This window comes from Chelonia mydas, chromosome 5, assembly GCF_015237465.2.
Source record: "Chelonia mydas isolate rCheMyd1 chromosome 5, rCheMyd1.pri.v2, whole genome shotgun sequence".
Taxonomy (NCBI): domain Eukaryota; kingdom Metazoa; phylum Chordata; order Testudines; family Cheloniidae; genus Chelonia; species Chelonia mydas.
This window is the reverse complement of record NC_051245.2, coordinates 92,735,394-92,758,995: the sequence shown is the minus strand read 5'-3', so window position 1 is coordinate 92,758,995 and position 23,602 is coordinate 92,735,394. Positions and strand designations below refer to the sequence as shown.

At 48.6% G+C, this 23,602-nt stretch overlaps 1 protein-coding gene across 2 annotated transcripts in view; it reads right to left on the bottom strand.

Annotated features, from left to right (window-relative positions):
- The window catches only part of GNA14 (G protein subunit alpha 14), a 66,426-nt gene that overhangs the window by 20,908 nt on the left and 21,916 nt on the right, over window positions 1–23,602 (bottom strand). Inside the window, exon 1 of one of the 2 annotated variants that reach the window (XM_037901813.2) lies at window positions 8,479–8,776. The exons of the other annotated variant lie outside the window; for it this stretch is intronic. Within the exon in view, the coding sequence (XP_037757741.1) occupies window positions 8,479–8,569 (91 nt within the window). The 5' untranslated portion in view covers window positions 8,570–8,776. Of the gene's footprint in view, window positions 1–8,478; window positions 8,777–23,602 lie in introns of those variants that run through there. 2 annotated transcript variants of the gene reach the window in all.

Below are 23,602 nucleotides of genomic sequence, written 5' to 3'. Positions count from 1 at the left end.
TCTAGTAAAAATTCTCTCTAAACAATTTCTCTTTCATCTGAGTTATTCAGAAGTAAAGTGGCCTTGGTGCACTTCAGCTTAATGCTCTCTAAACGAGAGAGCAAGAGAACTCCCCAGCCAGAAGCAACAGTTCCTGGTGCTCCTGTGAGAGGATATAAAACACTTGGAAGGAGTGTATGAAAAGCGTGACACATAAAACAGGAATACTCTAAACAGATTACTGAATGCTTGCCAGAACTTTAAAAAAGATTCTAAATGCCATCTGTTACTGATATAGTTTATATGTAAAGGTTTACACAGCAAGACTGAGATGTGCATGATATTGATATTTTCACCTTTCTGCCTTGCGGTTTAAATAATAAGTATATATTTTTCTCTTTTAAAACAAACCTTTCTTGGGTAGTAATAGCTAATTTAGAATCTATTGCTTATATGTATACAACATTGAATTTCATCTCAGTCTGCTTTGGACTTAACAACCTCACTGCTTTTATGAATATGTTAATGTTAAACAGCACAGGTCCCATTACACATTCTGAAAATCCAGGTACACTATATTGATTGGATCACCTCTAGCTGACTCCCAACTCTTGGGTGAATACCATTTGGTCCTGGTGATTTATTACGATGTAGTTTATTCTCTGCAATGGCCTTGTTTTTCTTGAGTGCTCCTTTAACATCTTTGTTGTCTAGTGGCCCCATTTTCCAGTCAGGATTTGGCTTCCAAATTTTAAAGGATGCCTTTTTGCCTCTAACTCTGAGCCTCTATTATGGTTTTTAAGCATGCTGGTTGCAGGCATTTGTGTAGCTCCCCTTTTGAAGTTAAATGTTACTCCCATCCCGCCTTGTCCCCACCCAATTCCACCCCCTCCCCCAAGCGCACTGAGCCCTCGCTCTTTAAGTCAGAGAATAAAAATTCATCCAATTTTAACATACCCAAGAAAAGGAAAACAAAGTTCATAATGGAAATGCTTTTGCTGGGATGTTCAACCATATACTGCCAATAGCAGTTTAAGCACTTGTTTGTATGTGTAAGAGGAAGTACAGTAGAAGCATCAAGGCTGCCCGATGTGGCCCTCGGGCCAAAAATAAAGGCCTAAGAAATGAAATGCTTTCTCTACCCTTTTCCTTCCCCACAAAAACAAAACCAACCATCACCCTGAGGAATTTCAGCTTTAGTAAGAATGAAGAAAAACTCACTGATATTAATGCATGCCTGAAATCTGCCCAAGACTGCAGTTTGTTCACATTTGACTTCTAAATCTGACATATGCAAAACACTATAGAACACGATGGACAACTTTGATTATGGAAATTAGGCTCCTTCCTATCAAGGGACAAACAAACTGAGATTTGAAAGGAGATTAATTTAGATTTATTTCATTCTCAAAAACAGTAGCCAGAATTAGCTATCATTATATACTAAAGCTTTAATTTTCTACCTCTAATTGCTAAGGAAATTAGGTAATGAAAGATTAATGTGTTTTGAGTATTATCATTTTCAGCCTCACCTCTATTTCTCCTGCAGCTCCAAAGATTCTTTATCCTACCCCACAAACGTGTGGGGTCATGCAACAGAGTTCCCTGCCCAGGTGCTTCAGGGAGAGAGGGATGAGCAGAGGAGCCCTCTTGTTGCTCAAGGGTGGGGGGGGAGGAGGGAGGAAGGAAGGAAGGAGCAGAGTGGCCCTGAGCTGCTGGGTTATCTAAGCAGCATTATTATTCAGCATTTGTTTTGCAACAGACCTCAGACTCACCTCTTTTTTCTACCTCACCCCTGCTCACTGAAGGCTTTTAAGGAAACTTGGTGACTACATAGTAAAAGGTAAACTCCTATTGTAGTTATGGCATGTTTCAGAGTAGCAGCCGTGTTAGTCTGTATTCGCAAAAAGAAAAGGAGGACTTGTGGCACCTTAGAGCCTAACAAATTTATTTGCGCATAAGCTTTCGTGAGCTTCATCGATGCATCCGATGAAGTGAGCTGTAGCTCACGAAAGCTTATGCTCAAATAAATTGGTTAGTCTCTAAGGTGCCACAAGTCCTCCTTTTCTCATTATGGCATGTGTCTTGTTAGCTCCAGCAGGATATAACTGGTGGGCATGAAGGAACTGCAATAGACAAGATCATGCACGTTATTTGGAGTAGAGTGGGAGGGCCTTAAAAGTCTAAGTGAGGCTTGTTTGTTCTCTGCTAAGCACCATTCTGTGAACACTTTCTAAAAATTACCCTACAAAATGCACACTGGTTTGTCTTACTCAACTAATCTAAATATGTTTATAATCTAATGATTTTCTCAACTATTTTCCCACCAGGATCAACCTTAGCTCTTTTATGAAAGATGGATGGAAGGTAAAATATTTAAAAGCACCTAAGTGATTTAGGAACTTAAGTCCAATTGACTTTATGAGATGTAGGCCTCTACGTCCCTAAATCACTTTTGAAAATTTTAGCAGGAAGCAACTCATCTGTAAATCACATCTTGTATGATCCATAATAAATTGTTCAAACACAGACTATTCACATTATTGACTTTACTCTTATCATCATTCCAGTAGGTTTTGTTGCTTTACTGGTTTCTTGTTATTCTGTGACTGTACAATCACTTACTTGTGAATCCAGTTGTCACCTTCCTCTTTCTCCCTCAGTCCACTCAAATCTAAGGATATCACCTCTGATTCTTAAGCACAGGAGTCCAGGGCTCAAAACAATTCCCTTTATATGGGTATTGTGCTGCAGGACCTATGAGGTAAGTGTGTGAAAAGGGCCAGATTTAGCCACTGCTGTGGTTGTGCTTTCTTCCACTGCTGGAAAAAAAGAGGAAAAATAGACCCCTCTCCCAGTATGCCATTGCTTTAGGCAACATTGGACTATCTGTCATGGGTCATTAAGTATAGTTTTGAGGAATCACAAAACAGTATTTCAGCAAGAGGATACAGAAGTACACACAGAAGCTACAGCAATTTGTCAGCTCATTTATCAAACTGCTGATGACAATAATAAATATGGAATCAGGAGTGTTACTCTTTAACCAATGCAGATTAATTAAAAAAAGTTTTGGTTGTGTTTGTTTTGTAAATTACCTTTGGTTCTTGCCCCGTTATTAGGACTTATATTGTTATGAAACAGACAAACAGGGAAATCAGTGAGATGTACAGACCTTAATAATCAGTTGGACAGCCAGTATAAGGATGACTTGCAAATATTTTTTATGAATTAAATAAATGTCCATCTGCCAAGTACTCCAAATAGCAAAGGAAAATCATAATTCCCCTTCCCTGCCCTGGTCCCACTCAGTGTTGATTCAGTACACACTAAACATGAGCCATCCCATGCAGAATTAGCTAAATCACGTTCTATCTCACACAGTTTTATATTAATCTCACATTTTATATATAATTTGGAATAGGTGAACAGAACCATTCAGATTACCTTCAAACTACAAATACAAATATCATCTTACTTTGACTCTCCACCTTTGCAATTTCCTCATCCACAAGCAGCCCAGAATCCTCCTTCATACCCAACAAGCCCTGGTTATCCCTCACTTATCTGTAGCTGTCTATAGCAGGGAGAAAGGCAGATCAGTAGCCTTACCTTCCTGTCTACTCGGGGAAAGGAAAGAGAGGGGATGTTCAGCATTTTCTCATCACTATCAGGGGACACCTGACCAGAGTCAGTTCCTTTCTCCCACCAATTCACACACACACACCTCTATAGAAGCCATAATAAAACAAACCAAGTTTATATTAAGAGGCTACTATTTCAAAATCGTGTAGTATTCACAGGGAGCTTTTACAGCCTGGATTCTGTATATACTGTAACAGCACACTCTGTCTTTGCTCTCAGTGTTTACTTTGCTTTTAAAACATCTACTCCATAGCCAGGAAAGAATAATGTATAAACCACAGATAAACAGAATTGCACATTAACAAGTAAAAAAGCATAGGCAGGTTGAAGTATACTTTATATATACTGCAATTAGTATAGGCTGTCTCCTGTCACTAAAGGACAAGAGTTTATGTAATAGCATCAAACATTGTTTCCCACTGTTTTAGATCTCAACTAACAGCGTTGTGGCACTGTTTGAATACTAAGTCAGAGGGGAGAGAAAAACCACCTACAGAATTAGTAGCGTAACTTCCTGGAGCAACCAGATTTTCCTTGGGAAGTTTCCCATCTACATTCTAACCAGGTCAGGCTGCACTTTGCTGGAGAGATCTGATAAGATCACAGGCCAACTTGTATAGCTGCCTGTAATTATGTACTCTGTCCTCTATGCCTTCTATATTTTGGTGCATGCAAAAAATCTATTTTCTAGAGAGTTCTATTGGATAGGGGCCAAAAACCATAAAACCATTTTTTTCCTGTATGTTTGCCTTATGACAGTTAAGATATGTAAAAACTGAAGGTTAAAAAAACGCAAAACACAAAACCAATGCATATACAACTCCTGATGTATGAATAAGTAGGTAAGGTAAATACTCCTGCTCCGAGCAAAGTTTGATGGCCAAGCTATAAAGCAATGAAAAGAAGGGATTATAAAGATATCTGTATCAGAGGCTTACCTACATGTGGGCCAGATATTCTATATTCATGTTATTAATTTTCACATACAAACAAAATTCTGCAAGTGTGCAAAAATATTACATTTTTAAATTCAGGTGCATTTGAAATTTGTGCAAAATTATGGGGGAGGGAGGTGGTATCAGAAATTGTGATTCAAAAAGCTAAAGCTTTATAATAATTAAAACACAAATTGTCAACATCACATACATATCCAAATATCCTTAAACCAAACTCTAATAAATTCTCAAGCAATATTTTTGTTACTTTGCCTATCTGTATATTTTGATCATGATCAAGGGGGAAAAAAAATGTCATGTGTTTGTGTGTATACAATAAAACATTTACCGGTAAAACTCTAATCCTTCCAAGCCTACTTATAACTATGTAAAATGGCTTCTCCTGTTCCACCTCTTCCTTTAGCACTGCATTATCATTCGGCATAAGAACCAATAGCTAGATATTTATTCATCCAATTTCTGCTGAACCTTTAGCAGTTCACTTAACTTGCAGCAAGTAAGTTAAAAACAAATGTATTACCCAAGCAAAATCAAAAGGAGTGGAGAGATCCTTGCACAGCAAGATAGTGAATAAACAAGAAAGTTTCTGCAGTTACTGTTAAACTCAGATCAAATGTGTTTTACTACAACAAAAAAAGACTGAGTAAATGATTAACTATGAACAGGCATTAACTAATAGTGCTTTTAAACATAATTACCCTTTGCAATTTTTAATGAAATCTTTTGTAAGTTAAACTTTCTTCTAAAACATGTATATTTTAGCCTAAGAAGTGCCAAAACTCAAACAGTAAATAAGGAAAGAAAGAAGTTATCTACAGGGTGTCAAATTAATATATTGGCAGGTTAGAGTGAAAGAAAGTTCACCTTCTAACCTAGTTTTAGTCAATACAAACAGAAGTTTTCCCCCCTTTCAATCTATCCTTTACAGTAAGAGATTATTATACTTTGAGCTAGAGGATCCACTCCCTCAGGGAGTTTTACATTTACAGGCCCAGAGATTAAATCAATATTTGGATTTTTGTTATTGAGCATTTTTTTTTAAATGTTTCCTCAGTAGAGTATTACAATGTCCTAATAGTTAACACCCTTGACTCCAGTGAGGTCACCAAATGCTAAATTTGTCTGCCAGGAAATCATCCACATGGTACAAACCAGACTACAGGCACTACGTAAGGAACTAAAACAAGATCCTACAATGCAAGGAAAAGTTTAATGAAACCAAAAAGATGACAGCTGTGGACGTGGCCTAACCGTAATATCTGCTTCCTACGTACATGACCTCTTCAAAGGAAAACAGGAAAGCAAATTATGAAAGAAAAATCTCTGTAACCATGGAACATGGTATTTTAATAGATCCTAACTTTAAAAGTGAATGACAGAACAGCAAAGCTTTTGTTCTTTGTTTTAACTGAAAGTCAGCTAAATATAGAGATGATTGCTCTTGTTTTAAGATGTTCCTTAGAGCAATGTAATTAAAAAGCTATGTGCAAAATACTTTTAATGCCAAATACTCTAAAAATCTTGTTTCTATAAAACCAGACCTCATTTTAGCTCTCAAGCAAAATTCTCTAATTATCTCTGAAATTCCTCATATTTGTTTTTTAAAACAAAAAGGAATATATCTACCAATGAGGGAACACCTAGTCAACTGCAGGCTGCCCTACTGGTGAACTCATGAGAGCAAGCTTTACATGAGCCCAACTGGTATTTCTACATTTTAGGCCCATGGGGATTTTCAGCAACTATCTTTTCCCCACTCCTTTCCTCCTCAGAGCAAATACCAGAATGGTTAACATTCAAACGTCTGCAGCTCAGTGCTTGCACCACAAAAACTTTACCTGGAGCTCTTCTAAGCAGTCTAATAGCAAGTATATTGACATACATATCTCTATGCAGCCCTGCTCTATTCCCTGTCAATTTTAATGCAAGAATAAAACTGTTGGCCCTGGTACACTGGCCAAATTCCATTCTAGGTAATTGCATTTAGCACACCCAAAGTCTTCCTGTAATTTCAGTTCAATCGTTTTCACTTCCTGTCTTGAACTGTGGTCCAGCATTACTGACTTAAACAAATTTGAATTTTTTAATGAAAAATTGAAAGCTTCAGAAACTCTAACTCATTGAGAACTCACCTTCCAAATTAAACCCTCATATAGAGGGTGCAATAGGTTCTGTGCCCACTTACACCAATAAAGTATTGAGTCCCTAAAATGTTGGGAATTGTGCTGCTGTAAACTGGAAGGAGAGGTGCTTACATTACATATTCCTGTTTAGTTCCTCCTGCTTTATTTTAAACCCTCCAGTTAGTTATTTTCCTTGCCATAGCTCCTTTCCATCCTCTTGGTGGGTAAGTTACTGTGAAGGATGTGGGAGATGCCTGTAATAGTTGATGAATATGTGTGATTACGTTGCTTGCTATATGATTACCAGTGGTTAACTTCAGGACGACTTACTGGCATGTCTTCAGGAAAGGGACAATGCTGCAGATTGCCCCATTCACCTATGCTTACTAGGTCAATGAAGGTGGCATTTCCTTTGAAATTTACTCTAACCATACAGGAATCAACTGTTTGACTGGTAAGCCCCATCTTGTATCCTCAGGGGGCCTTCAGGTGAGAACTGGAACAAAATTTGGGACTGGATAATATCACAGTCCCTGAAGCACAAGGGAGAAGCAAGGATTGTGGGAATCAGCCTGAATCCCAGTCCCCAGAGGCAAGGATGTCTGCAACAATGTAGGCTTACCTAAACTATAGGTAAAACAGCTATGGATGTAGGCTGTTTGTGCTGTAAAGAACCCTAGTCTTTGTTCTGCTTTGTTCCCACTGCTGAGATTAAACAATATTTTGTTTCGAAAAGGCTGCTTTGGGTCACAGTATTCATCTATTGGTCACAGCTCCCAAAGGGAACACTAGAACAGAGTCAAAGGTACAGCTAGCCCTGAACCAGAGATTTTCAAACTGGGGAGGGGGGTTCTCCCTGGGGGGACCCAGAATGTATTCTAGGGAGTGTGAGAAGCTTTGGGGGGGCTGGGAGGGAGGAAACTTACTGTGCAATATTCAGAAGGGTGGTGGTATGGCATTGCCATCCTTCCTTCTGCACTACTGCTGGCAGCAACACTGCCTTCAGACCTGGGCACCTGACCAGCTGCCACAGCTCGCTGCTCTGCCTTCAGAGCTGCGTTACCCGATACGCCTGTTACTTTGGGGTATGCTCATTTCTTAGGGTTACTCTTCTGGGAGGGGGGGTTCTGTAATTCTATTAACGTGCTGCTTATGTCACTTGTGTGTTCATATGGAGCTCTACTCCTTTCTGAAAGTCACCTCCCAATGGAGCTATCCTTCAGGACCTAGGTTCCCCCAGTCCTCGAACTAGATGAACACGGACACACACACAGAGAAAGTCTGAGCGGACCGGGTCAATCAGCACTCTCAAGCCGATCCCCTCATATGTCCCTGGTCTCAATGGGCTGGGCCAAGCAGCCCCTTCAAGCTGTCACCCCTATGTGCCCCTAGTCTCAACAGGCTGGGCTGAGCAGCAGTTTAAGCTGCCTCCGCCCTTATATGCCACAGGTTTAACACGTCCCTATCCCACTTTCATGTCACAATTGTACTGGCAGTAACCCACTTGATGAGCAAACCCCACCACATTTTTGGGCACTACAGGGATCTTTAGCTTAGGTAAAAGAAGCGTTGCTGCAGAGTAAATGGGAAAAGCTAAAAACACAGAAGAGTAGAGTTCAGCGAGAGAGAGAGAGAGAAGCAACCAGCTTAACCATAAAAGCTATTTATTGAATAATAATTATAACTACACAAGGAGAGCCTAAACCTTTTATAATGTAACTGTTATGTTGGTTAACTGAGGTAGAGAGAGAGAGAGAGAAAGAGGGGGATCTCACCCACTCCAGGAGGCTTGAACTGGTCAGAGTTCCCAGGTGATAGTGGTAGCTCAGGGTCCTGAGGGCAGGAGACAGGCAGAGGCCCCAGCATGATCAGTCAGGAGAAGATGGAGTCCCAGTGGAATGATGCATAGTTTGGATCTAAGCATCAGAACACTGATTGGAAGGTGAGTAGGGATTTTTGTAGAGGAAAAATACAATGGTTCAAGGGAGAACATTAGATTTGTTTACAGATAAACTGATGACTCAAGTTTCAGAATAACAGCCGTGTTAGTCTGTATTCGTAAAAAGAAAAGGAGTACTTGTGGCACCTTAGAGACTAACCAGTTTATTTGAGCATGAGCTTTCGTGAAGCTCATGCTCAAATAAACTGGTTAGTCTCTAAGGTGCCACAAGTACTCCTTTTCTTTTTGATGACTCAAGGGTTTTCTTTAGGCTAGACAATAGGAGCTGATCACTCTTGGCTCTGGGTGGTGTTTTCTTCCAGGGAGCTCACAATGCAACTAGGCTGCTTCAGTATTTTGGATATCAATCATGGATTTATTACTAGAATTGGTCTGATAATTGCTGAGCTGGGTGTGTGCAGACGTAGGTTCATTAACATCTGGAGCAGAGATTCCCATGATGAAGTGCGTCCCAGAGTTCTGTGCGGTTCTCCATTCTGTATGCAAATTGAGATGTCTCCCTGTCCCATCTTTCATGCAGAAGAGGCTAGGGGAGTTATCTCTGTTCTTCATTCTGCATGCTAATGGAGATGTTTTAATCTTGTCACTCTTGTCAGGAGGGGTCTAGGTGTGTCTCCCAACGCCCTTCAATGCTCTCTGCAAGTTTTTTCTCTGATGGCTTTTGGTTTAAGGGTGGGATGGGGGGTGTATTTTCAGACAGGCTGGATACTGCACCCTGGTTCCCCAAGAACACAGAGCTGAGCACCTGGGGGGGTGGGGGGGTGTACACTACTACAGACACAAAGAAGGGGGACACGATCAAGTAAATTTGACAACCACTGCCCTGAATCATTACTGTTACACTCATTTTGCACGTTTCCTGAATGTTAATTCAGTTATTTGCCACTTGCATCCAATTTGTAAATTTAAGCTGCTGCTGAACTTGATCAATAATCCACAGTGCAACATTTTTACTTGCATTTCTGACACCTTAGTTAAAAATCTACAATAACACAACACATACAGGTGTGCATAGGGCCCACCTCCTCAACCACAGATTATTGATCTGTTCAGAATGTTGCAAAAAAAAAAAAAAAAAAAAAAATCCTTTAGTTACAAATTGATTGACAAAAATAGCTGTAAATATTGAGTTTATACATAAACTGGGCTGTAAATAGGATTCAGAAATCTATCAAGGAGATTTTGAATTGGCAGGATATTAAGCACTCTGATGAGTACAAAAAAAATCTTTTCCTTGATCTCACAGCGATCTGGCCCATTTTTCTGAACTAGTTGCTCCACCAGTTTTCTGACTTTTATATTTATGAAAGACTGATTTTTCCCTTGTGTTAGCTTTGTAGTATGCTGGCTTCTACTGAACCATATTCCATTTCTCTTGGAAAGAGGCAACACTTTTCAGTGCTGCTTTTGTGCTTTTAATCTACTCTATTCTGATACTAAATCCACAATACCTTGTGTCTATATCATTTCACTTGTGGAAAAAAAAAAACACTTTAATTGATTGCTTTTCCCTCTACAAGGATTCACATTTCTAGAAAAGAAACACCTTAATTCTTACTTGATTTTAATTATTAAAATGGCATTTCATAAGCACCTGATTAATTGAGGTATCAGCAAGTACTGCAGGTTACAGTTCATGATTCTGCAACCTTTAACTTCACAAGGCAACGGTCAGATTACTTGATACACTAATACTTGGTTTATACACCATTACAGTTTTGCATTGTTAAAACATATAGGCTGGTACATTCCTTGTATTAAATGTCTTATTTAAGGATTTAAACACCTGTGATGAGTGCTACAAAAACTGCTGGCGAAAGGATTAGTAAACCAAAAAGAAAACAAAACAACCATTCTATATCCAAACCTGTAAAATCTGTGAAGCTGCATGAAGACGGTGCTATTAGAGGTATTCATCCTCTAACTGCTGCATCTGGGTAGACAAATCCCCTTGGGGAAAGATTCTGATTCCAGTTACACCAGTCTAACAGAGTTGATTTTAGCCCCAAGTGTCTATTATTTCAAGAAGAAAAGGAGGACTTGTGGCATCTTAGAGACTAACAAATTTATCTGAGCATAAGGTGCCACAAGTCCTCCTTTTCTTTTTGCGGATACAGACTAACACGGCTGCTACTCTGAAACCTATTATTTCAAGGGTATACGATAGTTGCGCTCTCCTGCTAGAGCCTCCAAACAAGCTCAAGGTTATGAGAGGTTATACCCGAGGCAGTACTGCCATCCCCAAATGTTCAAAAATTGTGAGTCAGGCTCACCAAAAATCATGAGATTGGCTTTAACAATCATGAGATTATGTAAAAAATAATAGATTTGGTTTTTTTTTAAATTTGCTTTCTGTTTGTTTTGAGCCTTTAGGGTGCACTTTACATTTTGAAGCTTTCTCCACAGCCATGAGGACTAGAAACTTACTTTTTCTTTAATAACTAAGGCTGAAATCATCACCTATCCACTTGACTCCAGAAGCTGGGACTTTAAGGAAAACAATAATTGTCATTAGGCTCATGATAAAATCATGAGAGTTCGCAACACTGGTCATGGTCTCACATCAAAACCTCTCTTTTCTTCCATGCTGCAGAGATTTTGGAACTTTGTTGATTCTTTAGCAAGTGAGAGAGAGATGGGACAAATGGCTCCTGATTAGCCACCAACTGTGCACATAGTATTATTTTGGTTACTCCATCTCCCTCAGCCCCTCCCCAGCCTGCTTGTTTGTCTCATCCATCTGTAACGTAGTGCATAGTAGTTAAAAGGTAAAACTAAGGGACCTCACTTCAATCCTAATAGTGATAACTAGACAGGTGAACCAACTTGGAGAGAGTTTAGAAAGAACAGAAGGAATTCAAACATTGTTTTCTCCACGATTATTTCCAAAAGGAGTAGAAATGGTTTGAATAAGACCCATTATAATACAGCTATAACAAGTGGAGACAGTGGTCAATTAATATACAAAAAGAACCAGCAAAACTGCTCTTCAGGAAATGGGATAAATCCTGTTGTACGAGACAAGATTTTCTGTAATTTTTCAGTGGGCAAAATGCTAAATCTCCTGTTTAGTTGAAACTCCCCTCACCAGAATTTCTCCAGCATATCTCCAGCCTTGCTTATATTCACAACTGTAAATATTTATAGCACAAGCTTGCTAATCACTTTGTTGCTAAAGGATCTTTTTTGTTTAAAACTTGTGAGGAGTTCATGAGGTAAACACTTGTAATATATGGGCCAGGAAACAGCCTACACATGTCTCTATCCAGACTGTACATGTGTATTACAGTCAGACATTTTAAACACTAACTGCTGTCCATGAGAGTTTGACCAGGATAAAGGTGACTTGTACCTAGGGTGACCAGATGGTCCGATTTTATAGGGACAGTCCCGATATTTGGGGCTCTCTTATATAGGTTCCTATTACCCCTGTGGCAGAGCGCCAACCTTGTCCCCGTGGGTCCCGCACTTCCAGGCGGTTTATGCTAGCTTCAGAGGCTCACTGCAACCCTCCACATAGCCCTTTTCTCTCTAGGGCCAGGGATAGAGTCTACTGAGCCCTTTTCATCATAAGCCAGCAAGGAGGTTTGTGAGAACTCCCACAGTTTGTGTTGCTCCTGCAGCCTCATACCAAAACAGTTTAGCCTCCTGTTCTGACAGGGGCCTGTTTTCCCCTCCCAGGAGGGGTTTCTGTAGTGGTGGGTTGGGGGGAACCTGGGCCTGCCCTCTACTCCGGGTTCCGGCCCAGGGACCCTAATGATAGCAGCTGTTGGCAGCCAACCTTTCACTGCCAAAGTTGCTACATTTCCCTGGTCCACTTCCCCACAGCTCTCCTGCTTCTCCCTTCTTCACCCTTAACTTAGGGCTCCCTTACCAATGACTTGAGGGTGTCTTCATTAACCAGCCCTTCAGCCACACTTCCTCTCCTCTGCCAGGCTGGAGTGAGCCCTTTTACAGTATGAGAGGGGCCTTAATTAGAGTCAAGTGGTCACCTTAGCGTAATGGCCTCACCTGGCTCTTTGCAGGTTAATTGGAGTCAGGTATTCTCATTAGCCTGGAGCAGCCCCTGCTCTGGTCAGTCAGGGAATAGAACCCTGTTCGTCCAGTGGCCAGTAGACCCGTCTTTGGCTCCTCTGCTGAACCCGACTGGCCTGGAGGGAGGAGAGAGACTGCTGCTGGGCCTTGGGCCCTTGCTGCTGCCACCACTGCCTCTGCTCCAGCTGCTCCCCTGGCCGGGCTGGACACCATCCACCCACCCCCCTTCTCCACTACCTGGTTGCTGGCTAGCTGCTGGACTCCCCCACCCACCCTTGGGTGCTACTGTTACTGCTCCAACTACAGCCTCTGGGGGAAGCTGCTGGTCCACTCCCCAGAGGGGGGGAGTGAGGGACCCCTATCCCAGCTGTTGCTGCTACCGCTGCTGTGGACACCACCACCAACACCACCTGTGAGGGGTCCTCTCTGCCTGCCTGGCCACCAGGCTGCTGCCTGGAGCAGCTGCTGCTGCCTGAGAGCTGCTGGACCCTGAAGGAGGAGGGGACGAGGCCATCTGCTGCTGGGGGAGCGCACAAGGACTCTGCAGACCACTGTGGAGGGGGCCAGAAGGCTGAGTAACTTTTGGACTGTGCTCTTGTGGTGGGGGTCCTGACTGTGTTTGTGGGGACACACGGGTGTGGCATGGAGCCTGCCCCCTAGTCCATCAGTGTGTCCCCCCCCGCCCCCAACCATCAGCACTGCCCCCTCCACCACCCCCAGTGGACACTTACCATCTGCCTCAAGCTCCTGCTTCTGGGACTCCGCTGCTTGCTTGGCCTGCTGCCCCCTTTCACCACCTTTTGGGCCTGCAGCAGCAGCCAGCCCGCACTGACTTTTTTGCAAGCGCACGTGGGCACACGTGCCCCCCGCCCCATCCTGGACTGACCCCCTTCAGCAGCCCCCAGCTTTGTCCCTGGCTCCCTGCCCCATTTTTCCCCTTGCAGCATTTTTGCCCTCCCCTTTACCCCAGCACTTCACTGGCTTCAGTTTGTTTGCCTGACCCGCCCTTCTCCCTCTGCAGCCTTTGCTTGTTTGCCCCGCCCTTGCCTCTGAAGTCAGCCCCTAGGTTCCCTGTCCTGCCTCCAGCCTGGTTCTCCCCCCTCCCCATGTGATACCCCTGCCCTGATTGGCCCCTTACTCAGTGCGCCCATGCCCCCTCCCATGCGCTTGTGCCCTTCCCCTGTTTGTGTTTGCCCCGATCTCACTGCACTCCCCGAATGTTATGACCCCCCTCCCCTAGTGCAGCTAGAGGAGCCGGTTTTCTACTCTGAGTCGGTGACTGTCCCCCACAAGCCCTTGAAAGCCCCCTGTCCAGCCCATCCCCCTTGGCGCCCTCCTCCCCTGCCTGCAGCCTAGTGGGGAGGAGTGGTTGACCTGCCTCCCCTTTCCCCTCCTCTTTCTGGTGTCCTTCCCTCCCTCCCTGCTCATTATGGCGGGGGATACGACGGGTGGGGCCCCTCCAGCAGCCCTAGATACCCCTCCCCCGCCTGCCCCTCCGTCACCCCCTCAAGCCTCTACCTTAACTGCCGCTGCCAAACCACCTGTCACCGTCCCCGCCGGGGTGCCAGCAGCGGCGGGCACCGGGGTGACCTCCGTTGCTGCCACGTCCCTCCCCCCCATTAGATTCTGGGGGAGCCCCCCCCGCCGGCGGGAAGGGCCAGGGTAGGAAGAAGGGGAAGGGCCCTGCCAAAAAGTCCAGGCCCTCCATGGCAGGGACTGCCCTTACTGCCGCAGCCCCGCCACCGGCCGCGGCCTCCCACCCTGCTGCTCCTTCTACCAGCTCTGCAGGTGTCCCTCCCCCGGCCCCCAGGGCGTACGCCCAGGTGGCGGCAGCCCCCCGCCTACCGTTATGTCATCTCTCCCGCCCGCCGCCTCCGCTACCAGCTATAGCGGCCGGGGCCCTTTTCCCACCATGACCAGGAAGCACGGCGTCCGTTGCCTCCTGGTGCCTGCCTCGCCCCACGTGGAGACCTACGTGCGGGCGTTGTCGAGGGCGGTGGGGCCCACGGCCATTGTGGCGGCCTCCAAAATGTACAGGAAGGTAGTCTTCTTCCTGCCATCGGAGGCCGCCGCCCAGGAGGCAGTGGAGAAGGGCCTGGTGGTGGGGGGCGTATTCGTCCCCCTTGAGCCACTGGACGACCTGGGCATCCGCCTGGTCCTGACCTCCGTCCCTCCCTTCCTTCCCAATGCCACCCTGTTACCTGCCCTCTCTACCCTGGAGAAGCCCATCTCTGTTTTGAGCCCTCTCTCACTGGGCTGCAAGGACCCCACCCTCCGTCATGTCCTCTCGTTCCGCCGGCAAGTGCAGCTGCAACTGCCGCCGGCGGCGCGTGACGGAGAGGCGCTTGAGGGGTCCTTTTTGATCCCCTACCAGTGGGCCCACTACTGGGTGCATTATTCCATGGGGGAGGCCCGGTGCTACCTCTGCCGGGCGATGGGGCACGTCCGGAGGGACTGCCCCTTGGCCCGGGAAGGAGAGGCATCTGGGACCCCCGAGCCCTGGCAGGGCGCTGGCCCCGTCATTGCCGGCGCCCCTGGCTGCCTGGCGCCCGAAGCCGCCCCTCCTCCTACTCAGTCCATCACTGCTCCCGCTCGGGCCCAAGGGGCGCTCCCCCCAGCACGCCCAGAGAAGCGGGAAAGCCCCGCCTCTGCTGCCTACAATTCGGCGGGGCCCCTAGAGGAGGGTGCGGCAGGGATACCGCCAAGCGTGGGAGAGGGCCTGCCCCAGGGGGACTCTTCCCTCCCTTATTCCGCCCCACCGCTGTCTCCCACGGTCCCTGAGCCATCATTCTTCCCCCCTGACCTGACCCCTCTTAGCCAGCCCCCCGATGATGCCATGGAGGGCTGGGCCCTAGTCCAGGGGAAGCGGGGCAAACGGAAGACTCGAGCTCCGCTCCTTTCCACCGATGCAGAAGCCCTCCGGAAGACCAGGACGGGGGGCGCCGATGCTGAGCCCTCTGCCTTGCCCGCGGACGCATACCATCCCCTGGTGCCGGCTGGGGAAAACATGGCAGCACGGGAGGGCAGTACCGTCCCTCCCTTGGAGTCCCTTCCCTCCAAGGATCCCGATGTAGCTCCACCTGCCCCGTTACTATCCGGAGCCCCCGTGAGCCTCGGGGCAAGTGTCGCTTCGGGCACTAGCGGGGAGACCTCTGGGGTGGCGGAAGGAGAGCTTCCCTCCATTTATGAGGAGATCGAGGCCCTGGGTCTGACCCCAGTTACCCAGGTGGAGGACGACCCTCTGCTAGCGGGCCTCGATCTGAGCGACCTCACCCCAGCCCCGTCTTTCCCATGTCCCCTTCCCCTAACCGCTACCTTTGCTCCCGCCTCCAAGGGTTCCCAGGGCTCCTCCACCTGCCCGGCCGTGGGTGGCACCCGGCTGTTAGCCGCCAAGTCCACCGAGGCAACCGCTGGTGCACTGCGGCTGGGACCCGAGCCCCACGGGTTGCCCCTTGAGGGCGTGGGGCGACTGACCTCCTTCCTGGGTGGGGACCCCACTGATGGTGCTGTGACTACTATGTCAGCTGTGGTGCCAGAGCCCAGCATCATGGAGGGCCCCCTGCCGCACCCCCACCTCCCAGAGCCTGATCGAGAGGGGCCATTTTCCAACGGCTTGGCTCCTGGGGCCCAGGATCCTGCCTTTGCCCCTCTCCCTGGCTCTGCACCCAACCCCTGCCTTGCCCCTACTCTGGATCCCTGCCCTGCCCCTGATGTCAACCCCGCCCCCGTCCCCCCCACCTCCCGTGCTATCATTGCCGCCCCTGGGGCCGTCATCTCCTCGCTCCTAGAGGATAGCCCCCAGGGAGCGGCTTCTGATTCCCCAGTCCCAACTCACTAGGGGCTGCTACCTTCCCTCCGCCGCCCCCAATCGAGCCAGGGTTTGAGGGGGGCTGCGTGGCGCCAGCCCATCGGGCGCCACGTCGGGGGTCTGCCCCTTGCCTGCCCGTTTCGGTGGGCCACGGGCTGTGACCCCGGCCCCCCCATACGCTGCGAGAGGAGCTGCGGGAGTTCCTTGAGGACGTCCGGGGCTCCCGTAATAAAGTGCAGCTCGCCCTGCAGCGATGGGGGGATTTCCATCTCATCCTCCGGGCCGCGAGGGCCCTCATGGGGGAGGGTAAAAGGACCGGGAAGCAGGCTGCCGCGACTTACCAGCGGGTCCGCCTCTTCCGTGACTCCCTAATTACCTATGGGGTAGGTCACGGATTGTTGCGCGGCCTGTTGGGAACCGCGAGCGTCCCTGCCGGCAAGGATCCCCCCCAGCCCTTCTCATGGAACCTCTTACCATCATCACATTAAACACCCGGGGCTGTAGGATGGGTCTCCGCAGGTGCCAGGTGCTCTTCTTCCTTAGGGAGGGGGGGTACTCTGTGATTTTCCTGCAGGAGACCTATACGGATCCGGCCGCCGAAGCTAGCTGGTGGCTGGAATGGGGGGACAGGGTCTACTTTAGCCATCTCACAGTTCATACGGCTGGAGTGGCGACCCTGTTCTCCCCCAACCTACGGCCCGAGGTGCTGGGGGTCGCCGAGGCTGTGCCAGGCCGCCTGCTGCACCTCCGGGTCCGTTTGGAGGGGCTCGTGGTCAATTTTGTCAACGTCTATGCCCTGACATCGGGCCCAGAGCGGCTACGTTTCTTTCAGCAGGCGTCCACCTTCCTTGGCACTTTAGATCCTCATGAGTGCCTGGTCCTGGGCGGGGACTTTAATATGACCCTCGAGGAGCGGGACCGCTCTGGGACCGAGCAGTGCCCGGCCGCCGCGGACATCCTCCGGGAGATAGTCGATCGTCACTCCCTGGTGGACGTCTGGCGCGACCACCACCCGGACGACGTCTTGACGTTCACTTTTGTCCGGGTGGAGGCCCGTCGGTCGCGCTACTCCCGGTTGGACCGCATCTATTTATCACGTTTCCATCTTTCACAGGCCCACTCCTCCAGCATGCGGCCGGCCCCATTCTCCGATCATCACCTGGCCACCGTGACGGTCTCTCTCTGTGCAGAGAGGCCGGGGCCGGCCTATTGGCATTTTAATAACAGCTTGTTGGGGCACATGGGCTTTGTGGCGTCCTTCCGGGAGTTCTGGTTGGCCTGGCGAGGGCAGCGGCGTGCCTTTCCCTCAGCGTGGCGGTGGTGGGACCTAGGGAAGGTGCGCGCCCGGCTCTTCTGCCGTGACTACACCCGGGGCGCCAGCCGACGGAGGGATGCGGCGATAGGGCAGTTGGAACAGGAGGTCTTAGAGCTGGAGAGGCGTCTGGCCGCCAGCCCCGAGGATCCATCCCTCTGCGGGGCATGCCGGGAGAAGCGGGAGGAGCTCCAGGCCCTCGAGGACCATCGGGCCCGGGGTGCTTTTGTTCGATCCCGCATCCGCCTCCTTTGGGAGATGGATCGTGGCTCCCGCTTCTTCTACGCCCTGGAGAAAAAGAGGGGGGCCAAGAAGCACGTCACCTGCCTCCTCGCAGAGGACGGCACCCCCCTCACGGATCCGGCGGAGATGTGCGGGAGGGCCAGGGCCTTCTACGCAGGCCTTTTCTCCCCGGATCTGACCGATCCTAACGCTTGCAGAGTGCTCTGGGACGAACTCCCGACGGTCAGCGCGGGCGACTGAGACCGGCCAGAACTGCCTCTCACTCTGGCCGAGTTCTCGGAAGCCCTCCGCCGCATGCCCACCAATAAATCTCCGGGCATGGACGGGCTGACCGTGGAGTTCTACCACGTGTTCTGGGACGTCCTCGGCCCAGACCTAGTCACCGTCTGGGCCGAGTCTTTGCAAAACGGGGTCCTCCCTCTTTCGTGCAGGCGAGCCGTGCTCGCCTTATTGCCAAAGAAGGGGGACCTCCGCGATTTACGAAATTGGCGTCCCCTCTCGCTCCTCAGCACAGACTACAAGGTCATAGCGAAAGCCATCTCCTTGCGGCTAGGGTCCGTGCTGGCGGAGGTGATCCACCCAGACCAGACCTACACCGTCCCGGGCCACACAATATTCGACAACCTATATCTGGTCCGGGACCTCTTGGAACTCGGGTGTAGGGACGGTCTGTCGTTCGCCCTCCTGTCCCTGGATCAGGAGAAGGCGTTCGACAGGGTGGACCACGGGTATCTCCTGAGCACTCTGCGAGCGTTTGGCTTCGGACCCCAGTTTGTGGGTTTTCTCCAGGTGCTGTATGCCTCCGCAGAGTGTCTAGTCAGGCTCAACTGGACCCTGACCGAACCGGTCAGCTTCGGGCAAGGAGTACGGCAGGGGTGCCCCCTCTCGGGCCAGCTGTATGCTCTGGCGATCGAGCCCTTCCTCTGTCTCCTCCGCAGGAGGTTGACGGGGTTGGCACTACGGGAGCCGGAGCTGCGGCTGGTCCTGTTGGCATACGCTGATGATGTACTCCTTGTGGTCCAGAACCCAGGCAACTTGGCGCAGGTGGAGGCTTGCCAGGCTGTGTACTCAGCAGCCTCCTCCGCCCGGGTCAACTGGGTCAAGAGCTCTGGCTTGGTGGTAGGGGACTGGCGGCAGGCGAGCTCCCTCCAACCCGCGCTTCAAGCCATCCGGTGGAGTGCGGGTCCGCTGCTCTATCTCGGTGTTTACCTTTCTGCCACGCATCCGTCTCCGCCGGAGAACTGGCACGGTTTAGAGGGCAGGGTGGTAAAGCGGCTCCGGAGATGGACAGAACTACTCCGGTGTCTGTCCTTTCGAGAGCGGGCACTGGTGCTCAATCAACTAGTCCTGTCCATGCTCTGGTACCGGCTCAACACCCTGGTTCTGGCCCTGGATTTCCTGACCAACCTCCAGAAATTGATTCTGGAGTTCTTCTGGTCAGGACTGCACTGGGTCTCTGCAGGGGTTCTCCATCTACCCCTGGAGGAGGGAGGGCAGGGCCTGAAGTGTCTCCGCACTCACGTCCATGTCTTCCGCCTTCAGGCCCTGCAGAGGCTCCTTTTATGGTGCAGCTGGTCCGGCGTGGAGCATATTGGCGCACGCCTTCCTGCGCCACTTCCGAGGGCTCCGATATGACCGGCAGCTCCTTTATCTTCATCCGAGGGGTCTTCTGCGAGACCTCTCCAGGCTGCCGGTCTTCTACCAGGACCTCCTCCAGACCTGGGAACTGTTCACAGCGACCAGGTCCGTGGCGGCCTCCGTGGGGGAAGATCTCCTCGCGGAGCCCCTGCTACACAACCCCCAGCTCCGTGTGCAGGTGGCGGAGTCCCCCTCGGTGCGCCAGAAGTTGGTCCTGGCAGAAGTCACCAGAGTCGGAGACCTCCTGGACTACGACCGGGGAGACTGGCTGGATCCCCTGACGCTCGCTCAGCACATGGGGCTCTCCAGACCTCGTACTGCCCTGTGCGTACTTCAGAAGGTGAGGGCCGCTTTGCCGCCCGCTGCTCGGGTTTACCTCGACCGGGTCCTGCGAGAGGGCGCGCCCCGCCCACCCTCCATTCCAGGCCCTCCGGACCTTTTCATCGGGCCCCTGCCCCGTGGACCCGACCGACCCCCCCACCCCTTCACAGTGAGCCGGCTACGCGAGCTGCAGCCAGTCCGGTTCCAGACCACGCCAAAACAACATCTCTACTCGCTCGTGCTCCACACCCTTCGTGTCCTCACCCTCGCGTCCCGCCCTGACACAAAGTGGCGGGACCTCCTGCCACCTCTAGAGGTGAGGAGCCCCGGTGGGCCAGCCTCTATTCCACCTTAGTCCCAAGGCCCGCCGGGGATATCAGTTGGCAGCTCCTTCACGGGGCCGTGAGCACGGGCGTGTACGTCTATCTGGAATGCGCCAGGTTGCAGCCCCATTCCGGCTCCTCATGAATGTTTTGTTAAGGTTTTGGTTGTACTTTTCTCCTCACCTCCTTATCTATGCACTCCCTGTCCGTGGCCCCACTAAGTCGCAGGACCTCCTGGTCAATGTCCTCCTGGCCCTGGCTAAAGTGGCCATCTATAAAACCAGGGTGAGGAGGTTGGCCGATGGAGTCTCCTGCGACTGCGGGGCTTATTTCCGATCCTCTGTCCGTTCACGCCTCCAGGCAGAGTTCCTCTGGGCGGTGTCCACTGACTCCCTTGACGCCTTTGAGGAGCAGTGGGCGCTGTCCGGGGTTCTCTGCTTGGTGTCCCCGTCCAGTTCCCTTCGTTTGACCCTTTGACCACACTCCCGTTCCTGTTGTTCATTAGTTGTCCCCCGTAATTATTTGGTTTCCCAGGTCCTGTGGACGCCCCCTTAGGCTGGGGGGGGATCCTTTAGCAGTGGGCGGGCTTCGCCCACCCACTTCCTGGATCCCAATAAGGGCTACTCTGCTGTACCCAACTGGCCTAGGTCTATCACACCCCGCACCCTCTGTTCAGATTTTTCACACTTGCTGCTGGTCACCCTACTTGTACCACAAGCAGCCTTGCATACAATAACTACTCTCTACCCATCTCCGTTGCTGCAGTAGGCAAGATCAGGGCAGGAACCTAACAGAGGGGTGAATCCCTTGTATTTCTGCTGTGACAAACAGAATAAGGAAAGTGGTGGTAAAGCTTCAGGGAGCAGACACTAATGTTTACGGCCCCAATCCAGAGCCCACTGAAGCCAACAGGAACCTCTGAATTGCTTCAGTGTATGCTGGAAGATGTCTTATATGAAATTCAGTTCTGTGCACTGGGCTATTATAAAGGCTGCACTCCAGTTACGACCCACTTAACTCTTCAAAATATGGCTTTCATGGGGTTAATATGGTGCATAGGCTTATGCTGGCCTTCTGCTCACCATTCATTCCTTTCAACTGCTTAGGAAAGTGCCCATATGTGATTCAATGTGAACTACGGTATAATTGCTATTTCATAGTCACATACAACCACAGCCCCAGAGTCGCAGTAAGCTAAGCCGATGTCTTCATCTTACATAGGAAGGTAAAGATTGGCTATATGGATCCATGTTCCTGTCATACATTTGAAAATCTGAGAAAGGCTACAGAAAAAAAATTATTATTTCGAAGTGGCAACCATAGTGACTCACCTGAACAAGAACTAGAGCCTAAAAGTACAAAATGAAAAGGAATATGGACAAATTAGATTCTACTGTCTGAGATAAATATATTTTCTGATGAATTCAAGCAAGGTTGATTCTAGAATAAATAATTTCTCTCTGATAATAGCCCATTTCATTTATGATCATTCTCTAAAAAGTGCTTTAAATTGGTATTAGAGCGGGTGGGGCCTAGTCAATAGAACAAGCAGTGGGAGTCAGAAGCTCTGGGCTCTTTCGTCTGCTCTGCCACTGATTTGTTGTGTGACCTTGGGCAAATCATTTCCCCTCCTCTGTTTACATGCTCACCTTTTTCTTTTCTATTTAGACTGTAAACTCTCCGGGGATTGTCTCATGTGTAAGTGCAGTGCCCATGCTACTGGGGACCCAATCTTAACTGGAGCCTCTAGGTGCCACTGTAATACAAATTAACAACAAACAATTGGCAAGTAGTTGTGAGTATACCACACATTTAAATTGGACCATTTGACCTCTAATCTAAATTTTCAGAAAAAAATCATACACTTTTTATATGATTTAGCAGAGAAAATGTCAGTACACAGTAATTTCAGGATTCAGTTTGATAGCTAACATTAAATTACTGTATGAATATTACAAGGTATTAGGAAAATACTTATAATCTGCAGCCCCTTTAATTCAGTAAACCTTCATGAAGAATAACCTGATAAGGTCTTCAGTTATGCAGAATACCTACAAAGCTCAGCTCTGTTAGGAGATATGTGACTTAAGTGGTATCAGCCACCCAAGAAGTGTGAGTAGCTGGCTCCTTCGGAAGTGGTGCTGCTTTTATAAAAACATTTGTTACCTTTTTATGATAACTCATTAATGAATTCTGAACAATGGAATGGTGCTAGATAGCTGCATACACAGACAATCCACCTCTTGCATAATGTGTTTTATAACACTCTCTTTCAAATATGGAAAGTCAGTGTGAGAGCCTGGCTGGAATAGCTCATAATCCTTCCTTTGCCACCACTAAAAATAGAACAAGAAATGCAGCTACACATACACTTATGAATTTATTTAGGGACAATGCTGCCTTTAGCAGGGGGATATGGACTGGATGATATCAAGGTCTTACCGTTCTAGGACTCTGAATCCTCCATACTTGACACTGACCCTGCTCAAAATTGCCCATGTAATCAAAAACACAGTGATGTTGTTGCAACATTTCTGCTACAACTCTCTGCTGAGTTCCAAATACACTGATAGATTTTGTATCTTAAACATAACTCTGGAAAAGTCAAGAAAGAAAAAGCAGCACTGTGTGGTTGGATTAAATAACTTCCCTTAACTCAGTGGTTCTCAACCTGCAGCCCATAGGCCACTTGCGGCCCAGTCAGCACACAGCTGAGGCTCATATGACATCGTCAGGGCCATATAGGTAGTACTGGATGCAGCCCACATAAAACATTGTGGGATGCAAATGTGGCCCACAATGGTAAAAAGGTTGAGAACCACTGCTAACTGATGCACAGGTATGTAGCTTCCTGATCAATTCTGATGCAGTATGTTAACTGCCCCCTGTAATATGCTTTCCATGTTGGGTTTCACCTACGTTAACGTGTGTTCTTACAAATGAACAACACAAAAATATGTAGGGTGACCAGAGAGCAAGTATGAAAAATTGGGACAGTGGATGGGGGGGGATGACTAATAGGCACCTATAAAAGACAAAGCCCCAAATATCGGGACTGTCCCTACAAAATCAGAACAACTGGTCACCCTAAAAATATGGTTCATAGCTGGACAATTTTTTGCTAGATGCTTGAAATTGATGGGATGTGTAATGGAATGCTAAGCTGTATTTTATTATTCAGCCACTAGACAGCACTGTGCATAAAATACCTTATTTAAACGAACCTCAGCCATACCTGGCAGAGCATTACAGGATGTTA